Genomic DNA, 20,079 nt, shown 5'->3' with positions numbered 1-20,079 from the left:
GGGTTTTTTTAATTAGTTTATTTTAATTGGAGGCTAATTTACAATATTTTGACGGTTTTTGCCTTACATTGGCATGAATCAGCGACGGGTGTACATGTGTCCCCCCATCCTGAACCGCCCTGCCCCCCACCTCTCTCCCCATCCCGTCCCTCTGGGTTGTGTCAGAGCACCAGCTTTGAGTGCCCTGTTTCATGCATTGAACTTGCACTGGTCATCTATTTCACTTATGGTAGTGAAACATATTTCAATGCTATTCTCTCAAATCATCGTACCCTTGCCTTCCCCACAGGATCCAAAAGTCTGTTCTTTATATGTGTGTCCAGTTCCATTCTTCTTTATCAGGATTGCTTTGGCTATTCAAGATTTTTTGTGTTTCCATACAAACTGTGAAATTATGTGTTCTAGCTCTATGAAAAATACCGTTGGCAACTTCTTAGGGATTGCGTTGAATCTGTAGATTGCTTTGGGTAGTATACTCATTTTCACTGTATTGATTCTTCTGATCCATGAACATGGTATATTTATCCATCTATTTGTGTCATCTTTGATTTCTTTCATCAGTGTTTTATAGTTTTCTAGGTAGTGTCCTACTTTGTCTCTTAGCACAATCTTCATTTCAAAGTCTATTTTATCTGATATGAGTATTGCTACTTCTGCTTTCTTTTGGTCTCCATTTGCATGAAATATCTTTTTCCAGCCCTTCACTTTCAGTCTGTATGTGTTCCTTGGTTTCAGGTGGGTCTCTTGTTGACAGCATATATAGGGGTCTTGTTTTTGTATCCATTTGGCCAGTCTTTGTCTTTTGGTTGGGGCATTTAGCCCATTTACATTTAAGGTAATTATTGATAACTATGATCCCATTACCATTTAGTTGTTTTTCATTAGATTTTATAAACCTTTTCTATGTTTCCTGTCTAGAGAAGATCCTGTAGCATTTGTTGAAGAGCTGGTTTGGTGGTGCTGAATTCAAGCTTTTGCTTGTCTCTAAAGCTTTTGATTTCTCCTTCATATTTGAATGAGATCCTTGCTGGGTAGAGTAATCTTGTTTGTAGGTTTTTCTCTTTCATCACTTTAAGTATGTCCTGCCATTCCCTTCTGGCCTGAAGAGTTTCTATTGAAATACCAGCTGTTTTCTTTATGGGGATCCCCTTGTGTGTTGTATGTTGCTTTTCCCTTGCTGCTTTTAATATTTACTCTTGTGTCTAATCTTTGTTAGTTTGATTAATATGTATCTCGGGGTGTTTCGCCTTGAGCTTATCCTTTTTGGGACTCTGTGGGTTTCTTGAACTTGGGTGGCTATTTCCTTCCCCACTTTAGGGACGTTTTCGACTATTATCTCCTCAGGTATTTTCTCATGCCCTTTCTTTTTGTCTTCTTCTGTGATACCTATGATTCAAATGTTGGGGCATTTAACATTGTCCCAGCAGTCTTTGAAGTTGTCCTCATTTCTTTTAATTCTTTTTTCCTCTCTGCTTCATTTATTTCCACCATTCTATCTTCTACCTCACTTATCCTCTCTTCTGCCTCAGTTATTCTGTTGGTTCCCTCCAGAGTGCTTTTGATCCTCACTTATTGCATTATTATTGAATGACTCTATTTTTTTCTAGGTCCTTGTTAAATATTTCTTGCATCTTCTCAATCCTTGTCTCTAGTCTATTTATCTGTAACTCCATTTTGTCTTCAAGGTTTTGGATCATATTTACTATCATTATTCTGAATTATTTTTCAGATAGACTCCCTATCTCCTCTTTTGTTTGGCTTGGTGGGTATTTATCATATTCCTTCACCTGCTGAATGTTTCTCTGCCTTTTCATTTTGTTTAGATTGCTGTGTTTGGGGTGCCATGTCTGTAGGCTATAAGTTCATGGTTCCTCTTTATTGTGGAGTCTACTCCCTGTGGGTGGAGTTGGACTAGTGGCTTGTCAAGGTTTCTTGATTGGGGGAGCTTGTGTCTGTGTTCTGGTGGGTGGAGCTGGATTTCTTCTCTCTGTAGTGCAGTGAAGTGTCCAGTAGTGAGTTTTGGGGTGTCCATGGGTTTGACATGGCTTTGGGCAGCCTGTGTTTTAATGCTCAGGGTTGTGTTTCTGTTTTGCTGGAGAATTAGCGTGGTATGTCTTGCACTGAAACTTATGACTCTTGAGGGGAGCTTTGTTTCAGTGTAGGTATTGAGACTTTTGGGTGAGCTCTTGTCTATTAATGTTCCCAGAGTCAGGAGTTCTCTGATGTTCTCAAGTTTTGGAGTTAAGCCTCCTGCCTCTGGCTTTCAGTCCTTCTCTTAGAGTAGCCTCAAGACTTTTCCATCAATACAGCACATATGATAAAACATCTAGGGTAATGGTGGAATGATTCTCCACAGCAAGGAACACCCAGAGAGATTCATAGAATTACATAGAGAAGAGAAGAGGGAAGAGGAAAATAGAGTTTACCAAGAGAAGAGGGGGAGTCAAAGGGGAGAAAGCAGTCAAGCCAGTAGTCAAATCCCTAACTGAAAATGGATACTGAAGATAGATTCTTAAAGGTACAAAATTGATAATACCAAAAAGCAAGATTAAAAATCTAGAATAGACTCTCAAAAATACAATATAAAATACAAAAACAAAATCCATCACAATATTTATATATATGTGAAATTTACTTTAAAAAATAGTGTCCCTTTTTTGCTAGGTAATACAAGGTTATGAAAATTAAAGGAGTAATAAAGAACTTAAAGTTTGTTAAAAAAAATTTAAAAGTCATAATAGTAAAAATATATCTATGAATTTCTCTGGAGCTGTTGTGGGCAGTGTGACATTAGTTCAGTGTCAGATAGTCCCTTTTTCCAGCTTGTACTTGTTTTCAGGGTCTATACGTCCCCTTCCAGTGCACAGTCAGTATTAACCATAGGGTTTTAATGCATTGCACCTGTCTCTTCCACAGCAGTTCCTTCTTCTGTTTATTTTGACTTCCTCTGTTTGCAGATCTCTTCAGTGTCTAATTTCCACCCTGACACAAGGGCGCGAAGGTGGCTACTTATTTAGGCTCACTTGTTCAGTTGTGTTTTGGGGAGGGAGAGACACTGCAAACAAATACCGCTGGCGTGTGTGGGGAGTTCTCGCAGTGTGTGGACCACCCTTGGTTTACCACAGCCCAAGGCAGTGTGTGTTTCCCAGGTCTACACTACTCCAACTCCAGGGTGCTCTGCAAGGACACTGTCCCAAGTGGGCCCTCCATTTCATGCAGTCCCTAGGTCTAAGCCACTTAGGTTCTTGGGAGCTTTGCAGGGGCACAGACCCAGATGGGCTGTGCATTTTGTGCCTCTCAGGTCTGAGCAGCTCAGGCAACCCAGTGCTTGATGGGCACACTGTCCCAGATGCACCATGCATCTGAATCACCTCCCTGGTCCTGGCCTGTTGGTTTCCCAGGTGTGCTGCGAGAGCACCGTCACAGGTATGCCGTCTGTCTCTGGGGAGCTGATCTCAGGCTGTGACGCTCCTGGCAGATGTCAGCCATCCAGGATCCCAGGAAGACATAGCTAGCAACTGGGAGTCTGCTCACAGTTTGGTGGAAGATGCAGTCTCCGGGGCTGAGATTGCAGCAGCCCCTTGCCTTCCGGCTCTGGCTCTGTCTGTTGCACACCTGCCTCTCTGCCTCTTGGGAGGGCCCTATATTGCAGCTGGCTCGCACTCCTTTAGTATTCACTCATCTTTGTTCTGTGAGTGCACCAGGGGTGACCGTGCTGTGTTACAGCCTTTCTCAGGAAAGTGTTTCTTTTTTTGGTCTCTCTGGTGATCCCATGTTGCGGTCTCATGTTAGCTCACTCAGATTGTCATCAGGGCATTCAGGCCATTCCTTACCCTAAGGACCAATGATGCTGCTCACTCCTCCCTGCCCAGCCCCCACTCTCCGGTGGTAGACACAAGCATCTGGGCTACTGTGATGCTGGCAGTTGTGGTTAGGTGTGTATTCTATGGGGTTCTTTTTTTTTTTTTTCCTCCCAGTTACGTTGCCCTGAGATTACAAAACTCCCCACAGACCTACCTGTGAGAGGCTTTCCTACTGTGTGGAAACTTCTCCTTCACACTCTCTCCCCAAGACAGGTCTCCATCCCTAAATCTTTTGTTTCTGTTTCTGTCTTTCATATTTTGTCCTACCTCCTTTCGAAGAGAATGGGCTGCCTTTCTGGGTGCCTGGTGTACTCCGCCAGCATTCAGAAGTTGTTTTGTGGAAGTTTCTCAACATTCAGATGATCTTTTGATGAATTTGTGAGAGAGAAAGGTCTCCTGTCCTATTCCTCCACCATCTTGGGACCGCCTCCCCCTAAATATATATTTTTAGAAATCTATTTGTTGAGATATGAGGTTGTAAAATTCTACTAATTGAATAAGGGTCAGGGATTAGGGGAATGTAGAGAGGCTCCTGTACGTCATCCCTCCAGAAGTTACTGATTGTTTCAGGGATATGGCTGCCATCTAAGATAGGACCCAACATAGATGAATTGCTTAATTTGTACTGTGTCAAGTGTTTGTTTGTGAACTATAATTTGTTGGTATTTTTTCTTACATATGAAAGAGTGTATAGAAAGTATTTCCTGGTTAAAGAATAGCAAAGTGTCATCCAGGCACCCAGGATAAAATATAGATTGCTAGTCTCATACGATCTCCAGTTGCTCCTCTTTGCTTGTTCATATCCTTGCCTTTGTCGGGGTTGATACGTGTGTCAAATTCTAGATATCTGGAGAAATGCATTGGGGGAGTAAACTGCCCTATATTTCTTCATCTGAGCTCATCATTGCCTATCTCTGGGTCTCAGGAGTAGGTCAAAATGGAAGATATTTATAGAGTGAGGCAGCAGGCTAAGGATGGGAGAGCAGCAGCTTCAGGTCAAGCTCATGGCCAAGAGAAACCAAGCAGAGGTAGGACCCTGAGACAGGCTTACCCCAGTGTTCTGACTTCAGGTTAGAAACCAGGTGGTGTGGCTGCAGGGATCTTCGTGATAACAGACTTCAACATGTCTTCAGTTGCATTGCTTCAGTGTGGATGGTCACCCTGTATCTACTTCTGTACACTGCCATCATCCCAGGAGCTCTGTTCACTCCCTTTTGTCTCTTCTAGTAACTTTTGTCTCCTTGCTTTTAGTATTGCTGTTGAGTAGTGTAAAGCCATCTGATTCATAATCCTTTATATGTAACTATAATCTAGTAGGAAGTTCTTTTTTTTTTTTTAATGTTTTCTTATGTCTGAATAGTTTCTGTTTCTACTAAGCTGTGTTTTAAAGCTGGGTTTTCATCTTCTATGTTAGAGGGATTTATCAGATATCTAGTAATTCTTGGTTTTCTATACATGATTAAGACAACAGGGTAAAAAGCTGTTTAAAAGTATTGAGCATGTTTGCGTCTTGTCCATTTTGAGCTGGGTGAGATGGTGTGGGTGGACTAATTATTGGACCTCCTCTCCTAGATTCATAACAATGATTCATTTTATGTATATATTGCAGAGTGATCCTCACAGTAAGTCCACGTACAACCACATGCAGTTACAGTTTTTTTTGTATTTTGTGTTGAGAACCTCCAAGATTGACTCTCAACAAGTTTCAAATATACCATACAGTATTATTAATTATAACCACCATGCCGTGAATTATATCCCCATGACTTATATATATCAAATTTGTATCTCCTGACCACCCTCATCCTTTTTGCTCACCCACCCCTCAACCCCCTGCCTCTTTCAAGCAACCATCAATCTGTTCTATCTGTTGAGTTCTCAGAGTTTTGTTTCTTAGATTCCATTTATTAAAAAATCATGTAGTATTTGTATGTCTCTGTTTGACTCTTTTTGCTTCGCATGGTGCCCTCCAGGTCCATCCATGTTGCCACAGTTGGCAGGGTTTCCTCTTTAATGGCTGCCAGTATTCCATTTAGTCTGTGTGAGTTTGTGTATGTGTATGTACCAGTTTTCTTTATCCATTCATTCAATTTCTGGATGAATACTCATATCTTGGCTACTGTAAATAATGCTTCAGTGAACACGGGAGTGTAAAGATCTTTTCAAGTTAGTGTTTTTGTTTCCTTTGGATAAATACCCAGAAGTGGAATTTTTGGACCATATAGTAGTTCTGTCTTTAATTTTTTGTGGAGCCCTCCATACTGTTTTCCATAGTGGCTGTAGCATTGACATTCCCACCAGTGGTGCACAGAGGTTCCCTTTTCTCTGCACTCTTGCCAACATGTGTTGTTTCTTGTCTTTTCTATATAAAAGTTACTCTAACAAGTGTGAGATGATATCTCATTGTGGTTTTGATTTGCATTTCTCTGTTCATTAGTCACGTTGAGCACTTTTTCACGTACCTCTTGGCCATCTGTATGTCTTCTTTCAGAAAATGTCTGTTCAGATCCTCTGCCTATTTTTTAATGGACTTTTTTTTTTTTTTTTTGCTATTGAGTTTTATGAGTGTTTTGTATACTTTGGATATTAACTCCTTATCAGATACATAATTTGCAAATATTTTCTCCCATTTGACAAGTTGCCTTTTCATTTTGTTGATGGTTTCCTTCATCGTGCAGAAGCTTTTCGTTTGATAATCTCACTTGTTTATTTTTGTTTTTGTTGCCTTTGCTTTTTGTGTCAAGTAAAAAAAAAACAAAACCACTGTCAAGAAGCTTGCCACCTGTTTTTTTCCTAGGAGTTTTATGGTTTCAGGTCTTACGTTCAAGTCTTTAATCCATTTTATTTTTGTGTGTAATGTAAGTTATTATTTGGGTTTCATTCTTTTGCATGTGGTGATTTAGTTTTCCCAACACTGTTTATTGAAAGGACTGTCTTTTCCCTGTTGTATATTCTTGGCATCTTTGTTGTAAATTACTTTACCATGTATGCATATGATTATTTCTGGGACTCTGGTCTATTCCATTGTTTCTAGGCCAAAACAATGTTGTTTGGTCGCTCAGTTGTGTCCAAGTCTTTGCGACCCATGTACTGCAGCACACCAGGCTTCCCTGTCCTTCACCATCTCCCAGAGCTTGCTCAAACTCATGTCCATTGAGTCGGTGATGCCATCCAACCATCTTGTCATCTGTCAGCCCCTTCTCCTCCTGCCTTCAGTCTTTCCCAGCATCAGTGTCTTTTTCAGTGAGTCAGCTCTTCACATCAGATGGCCAAAGTATTGGAGCTACCAATACTTTGGTCCTTCCAATGAATATTCAGGATTGATTTCCTTTAGGATTGACTGATTGGATCTCCTTGCAGTCCAAGGGACTCTCAAGAGTCTTCTCTTGAGATGCATCAAGATGCACCTCTTCAAAAGCATCAGTTCTTTGGTGCTCAGCTTTCTTTATGGTCCAGCTCTCACATCCATGCATGACTACTAGAAAAACCATAGCTTTGACTAGACAGACCTTTGTTGCCATAGTAATGTCTCTGCTTTTTAATATGCTGTGTAGGTTTGTCATAGCTTTTCTTCCAAGAAGCAAGTGGCTTTTAATTTCATGGCTGCAGTCACCATCTGCAGTGATTTTGGAGCCCCCAAAACTAAAGTCTGTCACTGTTTCCATTCCCCATCTATTTGCCATGAAGTGATGAGACCAGATGTCATGATCTTAGTTTTCTGAATTTTGAGTTTTAAGCCAGGTTTTTCATTCTCTTTCACTTTCATCAAGAAGCTCTTAAGTTCCTCTTTGCTTTCTGCTGTAAGGGTAGTGTCATCTGCATAACTGAGGTTATTGATGTTTCTCCCAGCAATCTTGATTCCAGCTTGTGCTTCATCCAGCCATGCATTCCACAAGATGTACTATTTTGATAACTGTAGCTTTGTAATATAGTTTGAAATCAGGGCACATGATGCTCCAACTTTGTCGTTCTTTCTCTAGATAGCTTTATTTGAGGTCTTTTGTGTTTCCATACAAATTTTAGGATTGTTTGTTCTATTTCTCTGGGAAATGCCATGGAATTTTGATAGGGATTGCATTGAATCTAGATTGCTTTGGGTAGCAAGGACATTTTAAGAACATTAATTCTTCTAATCCATAAGCACAGATTATGTTTATTTGTATCTTTTTCATCAGTCTTACAGCTTTCAGTTTACTAATTTATAAGTCTTCATTAGTCTTACTGTTTATAAATGTTAGTTGAATTTATTGCCCAGTATTTTATTCTTTTTGATGCAATTATAAGTGGGATTATTTCTTAATTTCTCTTTTTTTAAATTTTAAATTGTCTTTGTCATTAAATGAATTTCTTGAAAGGGAACCCTTTTGTACTATTGGTGGGAATGTAAATTGATACAGCCACTATGGAGGACAGTGTGGAAATTCCTTTAAAAACTAGGAATAAAATTACCATATGACCCAACAATCCCACTACTGGGTATCAGTTCAGTTCAGTTCAGTCACTCAGTCGTGTCCGACTCTTTGCGACCCCATGAATTGCAGCACTCCAAGCCTCCCTGTCCATCACCAACTCCCGGAGTTCACTCAGATTCATGTCCATTGAGTCAGTGATGCCATCCAGCCATCTCATCCTCTGTCATCCCCTTCTCCTCCTGCCCCCAATCCCTCCCAGCATCAAAGTCTTTTCCAATGAGTCAACTCTTTGTATGAGGTGGCCAAAGTACTGGAGCTTCAGCTTTAGCATCATTCCTTCCAAAGAAATTCCAGGGCTGATCTCCTTTAGAATGGACTGGTTGGATCTCCTTGCAGTCCAAGGGATTCTCAAGAGTCTTCTCTAACACCACAGTTCAAAAGCATATACCTTGACAAAACCATAATTGAAAAAGACACATGTACCCCCAATCTTCATTGCAGCACTGTTTACACACACATATATATATGTATATGCATGTATATGCATATATATGTATATACATATGTGTGTGTATAATGGAATATTACTTAACTATGAAAAGGAGCACATTTGATTCAGTGCTAAGGTGGATGAACCTAGAGCCTATTAGAGTGAAGTAAGTCAGAGAAAAATATTATATATTAACACATATATACGGAACCTAGAAAGATGGTACTGCTGAACCTATTTGCAGGGCAGCAGTGGAGACACAGACAGAGAACAGACTTGTGAACACAGAGAAGGGGTGGGAAGGGGAAGGTGGGACAAATGCAGAGAGTAGCAAGGAAACACACACACAGCCATAAGTAAAATAGATAGCCACTGGGAGTTTGCTGCGTGACTCAGGGAACTCAAACTGCGGCTCTGTGTGTGACAACCTAGATGGGTGGGATGGGTTGGGAGGGAGGTTTAAAGGCAGGGGACATATGTATACCTATGGCTGATACATGTTGATGTAGGGCAGAAACCAATACAATATTGTAAAGCAATTATCCTCCAATTAAATATTTTAAAAAATTGAGGAGGGGGAATAGCTTTCTTATAAACAGGATATAGTTGGGACTTGGTTTTTATTCTCTAAAATGTTTAGTCCACAATGTAATTACCAATACTGGATTTTACTTTTTGCCACTTGTCTTTTGGTTTGTCTCTCAGTTCTTTGTTCCTCAGTTCTTTTCTTGTCTTTTTTGGTATTAAATATCTTTTGGAACTCCATTTTATTCATTGTCCTTTTTTTTGTCTGCACTGGCTCTTCATTGCTGTGTGAGCTTTCTCTAGTTGCAGTGAGTGGGGTCTACTCTCGAGTTGTGATGTATGGGTGTCTCATTGCTGTGGCTTCTCTTGCTGAGGAGCAGGAGCTCTGGGCACATGGACTCCATAGTTGCAGCACATGGGCTTAGTTGCTCCATGGCATGTGGGATCTTCTGGACCAGGGATTAAACCTGTGTCCCCTGCATTGGCAGGTGGACTCTCAACCACTGGACCACCAGGCAAGTCCAACATCCATTCTTTTTAAAGCAACAACTTCTCTGCTTTTTTTTGGACAGGTGGAAGTGTTTTGCTCTACTAATTACAATATACTTAATTTTTAATAATTTTCCTTGAGTTACTGTTGTACCACTTTGCATAAAATTTAGAAATCTTGGAACCATATAGATTCAGTTGCTTCCCCTGCTCTTCAAACCAGGAATCAGTAAACTATAGCCCACAGTCCAGTTTGTTGTCTATTTTGTAAATAAAATTTATAAAGTTGAAACCCAGCTATGTTCATTCATTGGCATATTCTGTTTGGCTGCTTTTGCACTACAACTGCATAGCTGAGTAGTTGTAACAAAGATTTGCAACTACTAAAATGTTTAATGTCTGACCCATCTATCTGTTATAACTCCACAGTTTTGTGTAATACATTAAGTTTTGACTTAGACAGTCTTATTTAAGGAAATCAAAAGGGAAGCCTTTTATATTTACCCTAATATATATCATCTTAAATGTTATTTCTTTCTAAAGAACTAAGCTTTCATGTGGTATCATTTTCTTCAGCCTGAAGAACTTTCTTTAGTTTGTAATACAAATATGATGGGGACAAATTCTAGTTTTCTTTTTTGAAAATGTCTGTTTTACTTTTATTCTTGAAGATTTTTGATAGGATATAGAATTAGGGGTTGAGTTTTCTGTTTTTCTTCTAGTACTTTAAAGACTTCATTCTCTCTCCTGGCCTTTTTTATTTCAGATAAGTTAATGATTCTTTATGCAGTGTGTCATTTTTCCCCTCCTCCCAAGCTATCTCTTATGCCTGGCAACCACTAATCTTTTTTTTAAGAGGACAGTAAAAAAAAAATCGTTATTTTGCTGAGTGAGGTCTTAGTTGCAGCGCACGGGATCTTCACTGCAGCACGCAAGATCCTTCGTTGCAGCACGTGAACATCCTGATTGTGGCACACCGTCTCCAGTGTGTGGGCTCAGTAGTTGCAGTACATGGGCTTTGTTGCTCTACAGCATGTGGAACCTAGTTCTCCCACCAGGGATCAAACCTGTGTCCCCTGCATTGCAAGGTAGTTTCTTAACTGCTGGACCATCAGCAAGTCCCAATTAGTAATCTTTTGTCCATTTCTATAATTTAATGATTTTTAAAATCTTAATGAAATTACTAATAATGTGTGAACTTTGGCAGTTGGCTTTTTTCACTCCGTAAAATTCTTTGGAGATTCATCCAAATTGTTGTATTAGTATACACTTTTATTCCATTTTATTACTGAGTAATACAGATATACTACAGTTAATCTTTAACCTGTTGAAAGACATCTGGGTTATTTCTGGCTTGGAGCTGCTAGGAATGTTTGTATAGTTTGTATGTGATATAAGATTACACTGCACTGGGATAAGTGCCCAAGTGTATGTTTCCAGAGTGGGCATATTTTACATTCCCACCGTCAATGTCTGAGTGATCGAGTTTCTTTGTATTCTCATCTACATTTAATTATCATTTTAGTTGGCATATAATCTCTCATGGTTTTAGCTTGTTGCATTTCCTTAATGGCTAATCAAAGTGAGCATCTCTTGGTGTGCTTTTTTACCATGTTTATAATCCTCTTGATTGGACTGTCTCCTCATGTCTTTTGCCCATTTTGTAATTGAATTGGTTTTACCCGTGAGAGTTTTTTGTAGCAGATACTTGTCTTTTGTTGGATATGTGTTTGCACATATTTTCTCCCTGTCTTGGTTTATCTCTTTACTTTTATACTCCTTTTTTTTTTTTTTTTTTTTTTGCTGTGCCACACAGCTTGCAGGATCTTAGTTCCCCCACCAGGGCTGAACCCAGGCCCCCAGCAGTGGAAGCAGTGAGTCCCTAACCACTGAACCAATAGGGATTTCCTACCTTTATCTCTTAACAGGATGTTTTGCAAAACAGAAGTTTAAAAGATTTTACAGTTTTTGTACTTTCTATGACCCATTTTCCATAAAACATGTGAAAGTCTCTAAGTTGTGTCCGACTCTTTGTGACCCCATGGACTGTAGCCCATCAGGCTCCTCTATCCATGGGATTCTCCAGGTAGGAATATTGCAGTGGGTAGCCATTCCCTTCTCCAGAGGATCTTCCTGATCCAGGGATTGAACCCAGTTCTCCTGCACTGCAGGCAGATTCTTCACCATCTGAGCCACCAGGGAAACCTGGTTGTGAGGTTTAGGACAAAATCGTCAGGGGGTTGTCTGGGGGGTTTTCTGCCTCAGAATATCCAGTTGCTCTAGAACCATTTGTTAAAGAGCAAATGGTTAATCCTCCGTTTAGTTGCATTTGTACCTTTGTTGAAATTCAGATGTAGGTTTTGTGTCAGTCTGTTTCTGGATTCTCTGTTCTATTCCATCAATCTATGTGTCTTTCCTCTGCAAGACTTTTTTTTTTTTGCAAGACTCAGTTAGTCCAAATACTCAGTAATGATTCCTTTCTCTTTATTCCTCTTTTTCAAAATTGCTGTTGCTATTCTAGCACTTGTACTTTTTTTTTTGGTTTGTATCTTTATATGTAAATTTTTAAATAAGCTTGTTTGTCTATAGAAACACCTTGCTATGATTTTAATAGGAATTACATTAAACCTACAGGTCAGTTTAAGTGTTTGACATATCTAGTGTATTAAGTCTTTCAGTCCTTAAAGACAGTAGGCAGTTTGCTTGGCTGATGTTACACAGTAAGTTGCAGCTCAGATCTCAATTGGGTTCTTGGGGCCTTACCTTGAGTCTCTGACAGACATGATTTAGGGGTCAAGTGGTCAATGTTCATAATACAGAGTTGGAGCTCCCCTCAGATTTTCTGGAATTTCCCACATTTTCTAGTGCTATGGTGCCATTCTGTCCTATGGCTCTTCAAAATTTTCTGTTTTAGCCAGTCAGCATGACACAGACAGGGGCATCTCCCCTGACTAAAAGCTGTAAAAAATGAAAAGTAGGATTCACCCTATTCATTCCTTTCTTTCCAGAGGTCAGCCCCCCTTTGATATTTGCTGATTGTTTCTTCTGCAGTGTCTTAGAGTAGTTGCTTTTAGTATATTCTGGTTGGAAGTAATACCTGTTAAACTTTGGAGGAGTTGGATTGAAAGGCATTTACCCAGTGTGGTGGTGATTCCTTGTGTTCTCCAGTCTACCATGTTGCCAGAAATAAATTGTACTTATAATAGCTGTTTTCTTTTATGTTGGAATATGGTTGTGTGGAAGAAAAATGCAAAGGATTTTGGAGTCAAGTGGAGAGGTACATTAATTTTGGCTTTGCCACCTGCTAGTTATATAACACTGTGTCATTTAACCTTTTTTATCTTTAAAATGGAGAATAAAAAACCTATCTCACATGTTTACTGAAAAAAATTTTTAAGGTTTTCAGAAACTTGCAGTAAATATAACATCTCACCTAAATGATAGCTGTTAATTGTATTTTATGTTTTCTTTATTCTGTTTTTAATCTATATTTAATCCATTAAGATCTGAGCTAGCCCCCCTCTGCCTGAGCTGTAAACTCATTTTTCTGATAAAAGGTGAAATTTTGTTACGTGGGATCTGTTCATTAAGGGTGACAAGTGCTAAGTAGCTATCTTGGAAGACTGATGTTTAAGTTTTTTGATTATAAAGCAGAATAGAGGAATCTATTACCTTATCAACAGTTTGAAATCTGGAAAAAAAATTAACAATGTTGGGTTTTTCCCTTCTTTTATAGGAATCCCCTCCTCAAGTAGAAAATTACTGTCTCCCAGAAGCTGCTTCATTTCTTCAGAGTAAAAAGGAACCTGGGCCTGGATTCTCACAGAAGAGGAAAGCTCCTACAGAAAAAAATAAAATCAAACGACCCAGAGTACAGTAATTATATTTACTCAGTTACCAAACATTAAATGTTTTTTAATTAATAACTTGAATATGACTGTGATGGATTTGTAATTTAAAGACAAGAACCTGGAGAATTCAGCTTCAGTGTAGTGATGAAGCTTGAAGTTAGTTTTTAACACCTGAAACTTTAATCACTGAAATATTAACTGATCCTAATAGAAAGTTAACCCGAAATAACAAAATGCAGCTCCTCAGCTAGCTTGTCGTTAAACCATATTGATGTGTGTAAGGTGGGTTTTTATTTATTTGCTTATAAGTATCAAGTCTGTAGTTTAGTGGAAGTTTTAGCAAGATGTTAGATTTTTTTCTTCAAATGTCTGCTTTAATTCGTAACAAGAAAGTTATCAATTGGGATTCATTCATATTTACCCTGATTTTTAGCTTCTCACCATTTTACCTCTTCTTAACAGGAGCCTGAGCACAAGGTTTAATGAGGAACTGAGGCTTTAAACTTAAGTGCGTGTGTATATATGTATATGCATGTTTGTACAAATCTCCATGATGTTTGCCAAGTTTGGGGGCCAAAACTTGGAAAATAAAGACAATAAAGAATAAAAGTAGTGACTCAAAGTAGTTGTTCAAATAGATAATTAAAAAAAAAAAAAGACATTCTGGTAACCATTCTCTTATTGAAACAAATAAAAGATTTGTAAAACAGCTTAAAAATAAATCTAGTTATGTTTCTGATGTTGTTTATATAGAATTATTAGGGCTTCCCTGGTGGTTCAGATGGTAAAGAATCTGCCTGCAATGCAGGAGACCTGGGTTAGATCCCCAGATTGGGAAGATCCCATGGAGAAGAGAACGGCTACCTACTCCAGTATTCTGGCCTGGAGAATTCCATGGACTGTATAGTCAGTGGGGTCTCAAAAGTTTGGACATAACTGAGCGACTTTCACGTACACGTGTAGAATATGGCTCTGGTGGGTTAAAAAAAGGAAGAACTACAGAACTGCATTAGCCTCTATTAATCTAAACCTAAACACCAGATACTGCATGCATGGCCACAGTTCTCTAAATACAAGGCTACCTCACTTTGTTTAAGGGACTGTAATTTTGATGTAAATTGTTCAGTTCCTAGTAATAATCTTTGAAAGGCAAACTCAGATGTTGATAAATTAAAATCCTTAATCTGAACACCAAACCCCTGAAGTTTTCATCAGATTTTTCTCTAAATGAAGTAGGGGTTATCACTGCCATTCATTCAGTCTTTTTAGCTTTGAGCTAATTCACACCTTGCTGCTGCTGTTGCCGCTAAGTCGCTTCAGTCGTGTCTGACTCTGTGTGACCCCATAGACAGCAGCCCACCAGGCTCCCCTGTCCCTGGGATTCTCCAGGCAAGAAGACTAGAGTAAGTTGCCATTTCCTTCTCTAGTGCATGAAAGTGAAAAGTGAAAGTGAAGTCACTGAGTTGTGTCCGACTCCTAGCGACCCCATGGACTGCAGCCTACCTTAGGACAACACAAATTCTTACACCAGCAAACAGGTAGCATTGTCATATAAACTGAACTCCTGCCCTCCTCCAAACAAAAAACCCACAGACCTGGTTTTATTAGACCATTTTGTGTTAGCTGGTCCTTTCATTGGCAGCTTGAGGTATGTTTCTCTCTGAATTTCACTACTTAAAAATTCTTTGAAATAGTTACTCTTTTCTTGATGAGCACACTGTTGCCAGAACAAATACTATTCTCCTATTTCTCTATCTCAGAAAAAATGAACTAATGTAGCATTGTCTTTTCTGCCATGATTATGAACTGTTTTCTCTGTTCAGGCCAATTTTAAGGCTCCAGACCTCAACTTCTGTTGACTCTCCAGAATCTGGCTACACCCTGCATAACACATTTTCAGTCAGGTTTTGACTCTTACATTGTAAATATCCTTATGCCAGCAAAGTCGTCTTACATGCAGATAATTCTAAGCATAGGTAGATATCTCATTTAAAAAGGAAGAAAAAAAAAACTTTCCTTCATTATTCTTACTTTCTCCTTAGAATTACTATAGTATTTTAATCTATGACATTTAAATTAGCATTTCTTATATTCCCCTGTGACTTTTCATGTGCATTACTCTGGCCTCATCATGATTCATTGATTCAACAAATATGACTCCTCAGCATGTAAGGTAGTTTGTGGACTTCAGGAGCAAACTGCTTAGCACACATGGTCCTTCAAGAGTTAGTGGTAGGGGCCCTCAGTGCAGACACTACACTCAGTTATCCTCGGATGTGGTATTTATATTTCAGGCTGAATTTTATCTTCCTCAGCCCACTAAAGAAAATTTCAGATTGACACTTAACCCCATATGTGACTGTACTTGGAGATTGGAATAATTAAGGTTAAATGAAGTCATACGAGCGGGCTTTAAGGAGAGACCAGGAGTTCATGGGCACAGAAGAAAGGCCATGTGGGGACACAGGCAGCTGTCTGCAAGTAGGGAGAAGATGCCTTACCAGAAGCCACCCCTGGCAGCACCTTGACCTTAAACTTCTAGCCTCCAGAATTGTGAGAAGTTTGTTGTTTAAGCTCTAGTCCTTAGCTGTTTATTTTGAGACAGGAGGGGAAGGGACAGGACAAAACCTTTGGACAGGGAAGGAGGGCACAGCTATCTATTAGCATGTTGAACAGGCTGGAACTGGCTGAAACCAAGATGACTTCAAGAATAATCTGGTCATTGACATTTAGCTTATACTTTCATTGTAATAAAATCACTCAGATGGGAAAAGTGGGCAGCGGCCCAATTTCTGGAAAAGTCTCATCCTTCCCTGAAATAGCAAGCGTATTCCTCCCAGCCATTAGCCTATGAAATTACTCAGCCCATAAAACCAGCAACCCCATGGCATGAGTCCAGTCTCACTTTCTGAAGAGGTTCTGCCAGTGGAGTGTGCATCCCTCAAACTCACTCTCACTTTCACTTTTTTTTTTTTTTTTTTGGGCTCATTTGTGAAGTCTTTGCTGCATGAAGCAAAAGATCCCTTCTTAGCAGTCCGTCCCAGGACCCGATGTTTCCCTCTCCTGCAGCAACTTAACAGGTGAACCTTTAACTCAGAGGTACTTTCATATGTGCTGCTTTATAGCAGAGGTTGGCAAGCTTTCTCTGTAGAAGGTGGAAGATGAACTTTTAAGCAATGTAGGCTGTCTGGCATTTTTCCTCCAACCCTCTAAAATATAAAAACTGTCCTGAGCTCAAGGCCATACGGAAATAGGCAGTTAGCCATAGTGTGACCCTCACTCTAGCCTCAAAAATACTTTTTTATCTGTATTTATTGACCTGTTTTATTGGCATGTCCCTAGCACCTCAAACAGTGGATGGAATAAGCAGATACAAAATAAATATTTTTAAATCAATTCATGTTTCTTGGGGAAAAAAAAATCTGTCAACAAGCAAGGCACACAGCTCTTTTTCTCCCACATATAAGAAGTAGTATCCTTTTGGCATTTCATGCTTGTTTAGCATTTGGGATTCTGTAATTGAAAGTATTGAGTGTTTTAAATTTGTGAGGTATTTATGGGAAGAAAAGCCAGGATACAGATATTTATGTTTTTCAAGGCATAAAAGAAAAGCAATAGACTATTTTGCTTTTAATACAATAGCAATATTTTTAATAGCAATGCTATTAAACATTTTTAATAGCAATATTTTATCAGCAATAGAAACATAAAGGAAAGAGAATCAGGCAGTTATCCTACCACTATGACTGCATTTCAGGATAACCTGACAATTGAGAAAAGGCCCTATGGAATAATTCCAGGCAGAAAGTGCAGAAGAAATGATAGAAGTCAAGGCATTTTATAGATTCTAATGAAATCATAGATCTAAGCAAAGAGGGACTTTTATAATGATGGGTCAAGCTGATAATACCTGAACTCGCTGGTCACAAAAAGAGCCAGACATGCCTCCTGATGTGATGTAGCAGGAAGTAGAGAACATCTGTAATCTTGTGCTCAGCCCCATGACTTGGATTTGATCAAGCTTCCAGATCTTAATAAAATCAGTTAACATTGAGTACGGAGAGATCTGGGCTTCCCTTATGGCTCAGCTGGTAAACAATCTGCCTGTAATTTGGGAGACCTGGGTCCAATCCCTGGGTTGGGGAGATGCCCTGGAGAAGGGAAAGGCTACCCACTCCAGTATTATGACCTGGAGAATTCCATGGACTACAGTCCATGGGGTCACAAAGAGTCAGACACAACTGAGCAACTTTAAAGGAGAGACCCAGTTCAAAATGATGATGTTAGTGGATCCTGTGTTCCATGGACATGCTGCATCCACAGCTATATACAGAACAATTTCCTCTGAAAAGGCCACAAAAATGGGTTGCTACATATCAGGCAAATGAGAAAGCCACATCAAAGCAGAAGCTGAGACACAGTCTCACCATAAACCCCACCCCCAGCACAGCACCCACAGTCGGAAGCAGACTGGCACACCTGAGCTTCTCCCTGTGGGACAAAGGCTTTGAACTCCACATCTGACATCCCACATTTTAAGACCTATACCTGAGAGGCAAGATTCCAAAGTACCTAACTTTGACAGTCCATGGATCTTGTTTCCTCAAGACCCACAAGGCTACAGTTATCTGGGAATATAGTGCAGAGGCAGACCAAAAAGGACCAGTCTTTCTGTAAAAGAGGCCCAACTGCTTATTGTAAAGCTTTGAGGTTTGTATTATAAATGGAATACAACTTAAAAATTGTGAACCACTGTTGTATACTTGTGTATCAACTGTACCTCAGTAAAACAAGTCAAAGCTTTGGCCTGAGGGGCAGGCATTCAACACAGATGTTGCAGGGAGGGGCAGCCCGAAAGGGGGCTCTTGTGTAACATTCAGAAATGAATTGTCAGAGGAGGCACACATGCTGACAAAACAAGAGACTTTATTGGGAAGGGCCTCCTGAGTGGAGAGCGGCAGGGTAAGGGAACCTGGGAGAACTGCTCTGCCACGTGGCTTGCAATCTTGGGTTTTATAGTGATGGGATTAGTTTCTGGGTTGTTTCTGGCCAGTCATTCTGATTCAGGGTATTCCTGGTGGCACACGCATTGCTCAGCCAAGATGGAGGGCATTGAGAAGGAGTCTGGGAAGTGATAGGACATGTGGCATCTCCTTTGACCTTTTCCAAATTCTTCCAGTTGGAAGTGGCTTGTTACTTCTGTGTTTCTTACCAGGACCACCTGTCATAAAATAACTCATGCAAATAGTTACTGTTAGGTAGAATAGGGAAAAGGAGTCCAAAATGGCGGTGGCTAAAAGACAAGGAAGGGAAAAGCCTACGAAAATAGAACAAAAGAAGGTCCAAGGACCGGAGTGAAGACTTCAGGTAGAACAAACAGCACTCCTGGCTAAGCCCAATTTGCATAGGGCAGGCCCAGGTGGAGGAAAAAAACATAAAATGAGGAGCCAGAGCGCTTTCTCTCTCTCTTTCTCTCTCCCTCTCTCTCCCCCTCCCCAACGCGCGCCTCCACTCTTCCTTCAAGTCTTTGGGTCGGCATGCCCTCAGGCTTCAAGGATGGATTCTCCTGCTATCTTCTAAATAAAATAGAACTGTAACACTGATTTGCCTAAGAGCTATAACACGGTTTGTCCAAGACCCGAGAGCTGTGACGCGCCGAGGGCTTTAATGTCCGTCACTCCAAATCTTTGTTGTGATGAGACAAAGAACCGAGGAACATACACTCGCGTGACAGTTACTATGGTGCCCAGCCATGGTGGGCAGTTTCAAACAGTGTTTCCCTAACACAAAGATGTGACAACTGAAACACTGTCCAAAAGACAGAGGCCACCACACCTGCCTTTTGTACACTCTCTGCCTTGCTCCAGATCTCCGGTACCTCCCAGAAAGGAGCTTGTACATTTGCCTGGTGCCCTGATTTTGGGAGGAGCCACCCCCACACAGAACACCCCTTCATCACCTGGTTCTAGTAGCCAGTGGGGCTTAGTCCTGCAGGTCCCATAGGACAAATGGAGAAGACTTCTTAAACAGCTATCACTCCCAGGGCAGAGCAGGGAGGCAATAGACTGAAATACCCATTCTTTCTGTAAAAGAGGATTGGTACTTATTTTCGTTGCTACAGCCTGGGGGCAGGCTTCCAATTAAACACACATTGAGAGGGCTCCTGAAATACTTTTCTAAAGTCTACAGAGGCTGGTTGGAGCCATCTTCAACCTCTCCCTCTGCCTCTCTCCTAGTATCTCCTAGGAAGGAGTTTGTGCTCATGCCTGGCACCCAAGTTTTTGTGGCTGCTCCCAGGGGACACTCCTTGATCACCCGGTTCTGGTGGCCAACAGGGCTAACACTCACAGCTCCCACACTATAACAAATGGAGAAGTATTTTTTTAACCAGCTATCATCCCCAGGGCACATAACAAGGACTGAAACACACCCAGTCTTTCTGTGAAAGA

At 40.3% G+C, this 20,079-nt stretch overlaps 1 protein-coding gene across 3 annotated transcripts in view; it reads left to right on the top strand.

The window, feature by feature from the left end:
- TOPBP1 (DNA topoisomerase II binding protein 1) overlaps nt 1-14,252 on the top strand; it is a 76,903-nt gene extending 62,651 nt beyond the window's left edge. For all 3 annotated transcript variants that reach the window (XM_040232765.1, XM_040232764.1, XM_040232766.1), the window contains one exon: nt 13,516-14,252. In XM_040232765.1, the coding sequence (XP_040088699.1) occupies nt 13,516-13,659 (144 nt within the window). In that variant the 3' untranslated portion in view covers nt 13,660-14,252. The remainder of the gene's footprint in view (nt 1-13,515) is intronic.
- Nucleotides 14,253-20,079: the final 5,827 nt, after the last annotated feature.

This window comes from Oryx dammah, unplaced genomic scaffold, assembly GCF_014754425.2.
Source record: "Oryx dammah isolate SB20612 unplaced genomic scaffold, SCBI_Odam_1.1 HiC_scaffold_2, whole genome shotgun sequence".
NCBI classification, from domain to species: Eukaryota; Metazoa; Chordata; class Mammalia; order Artiodactyla; family Bovidae; genus Oryx; species Oryx dammah.
This window is presented reverse-complemented; position numbering and strand designations above follow the sequence as displayed.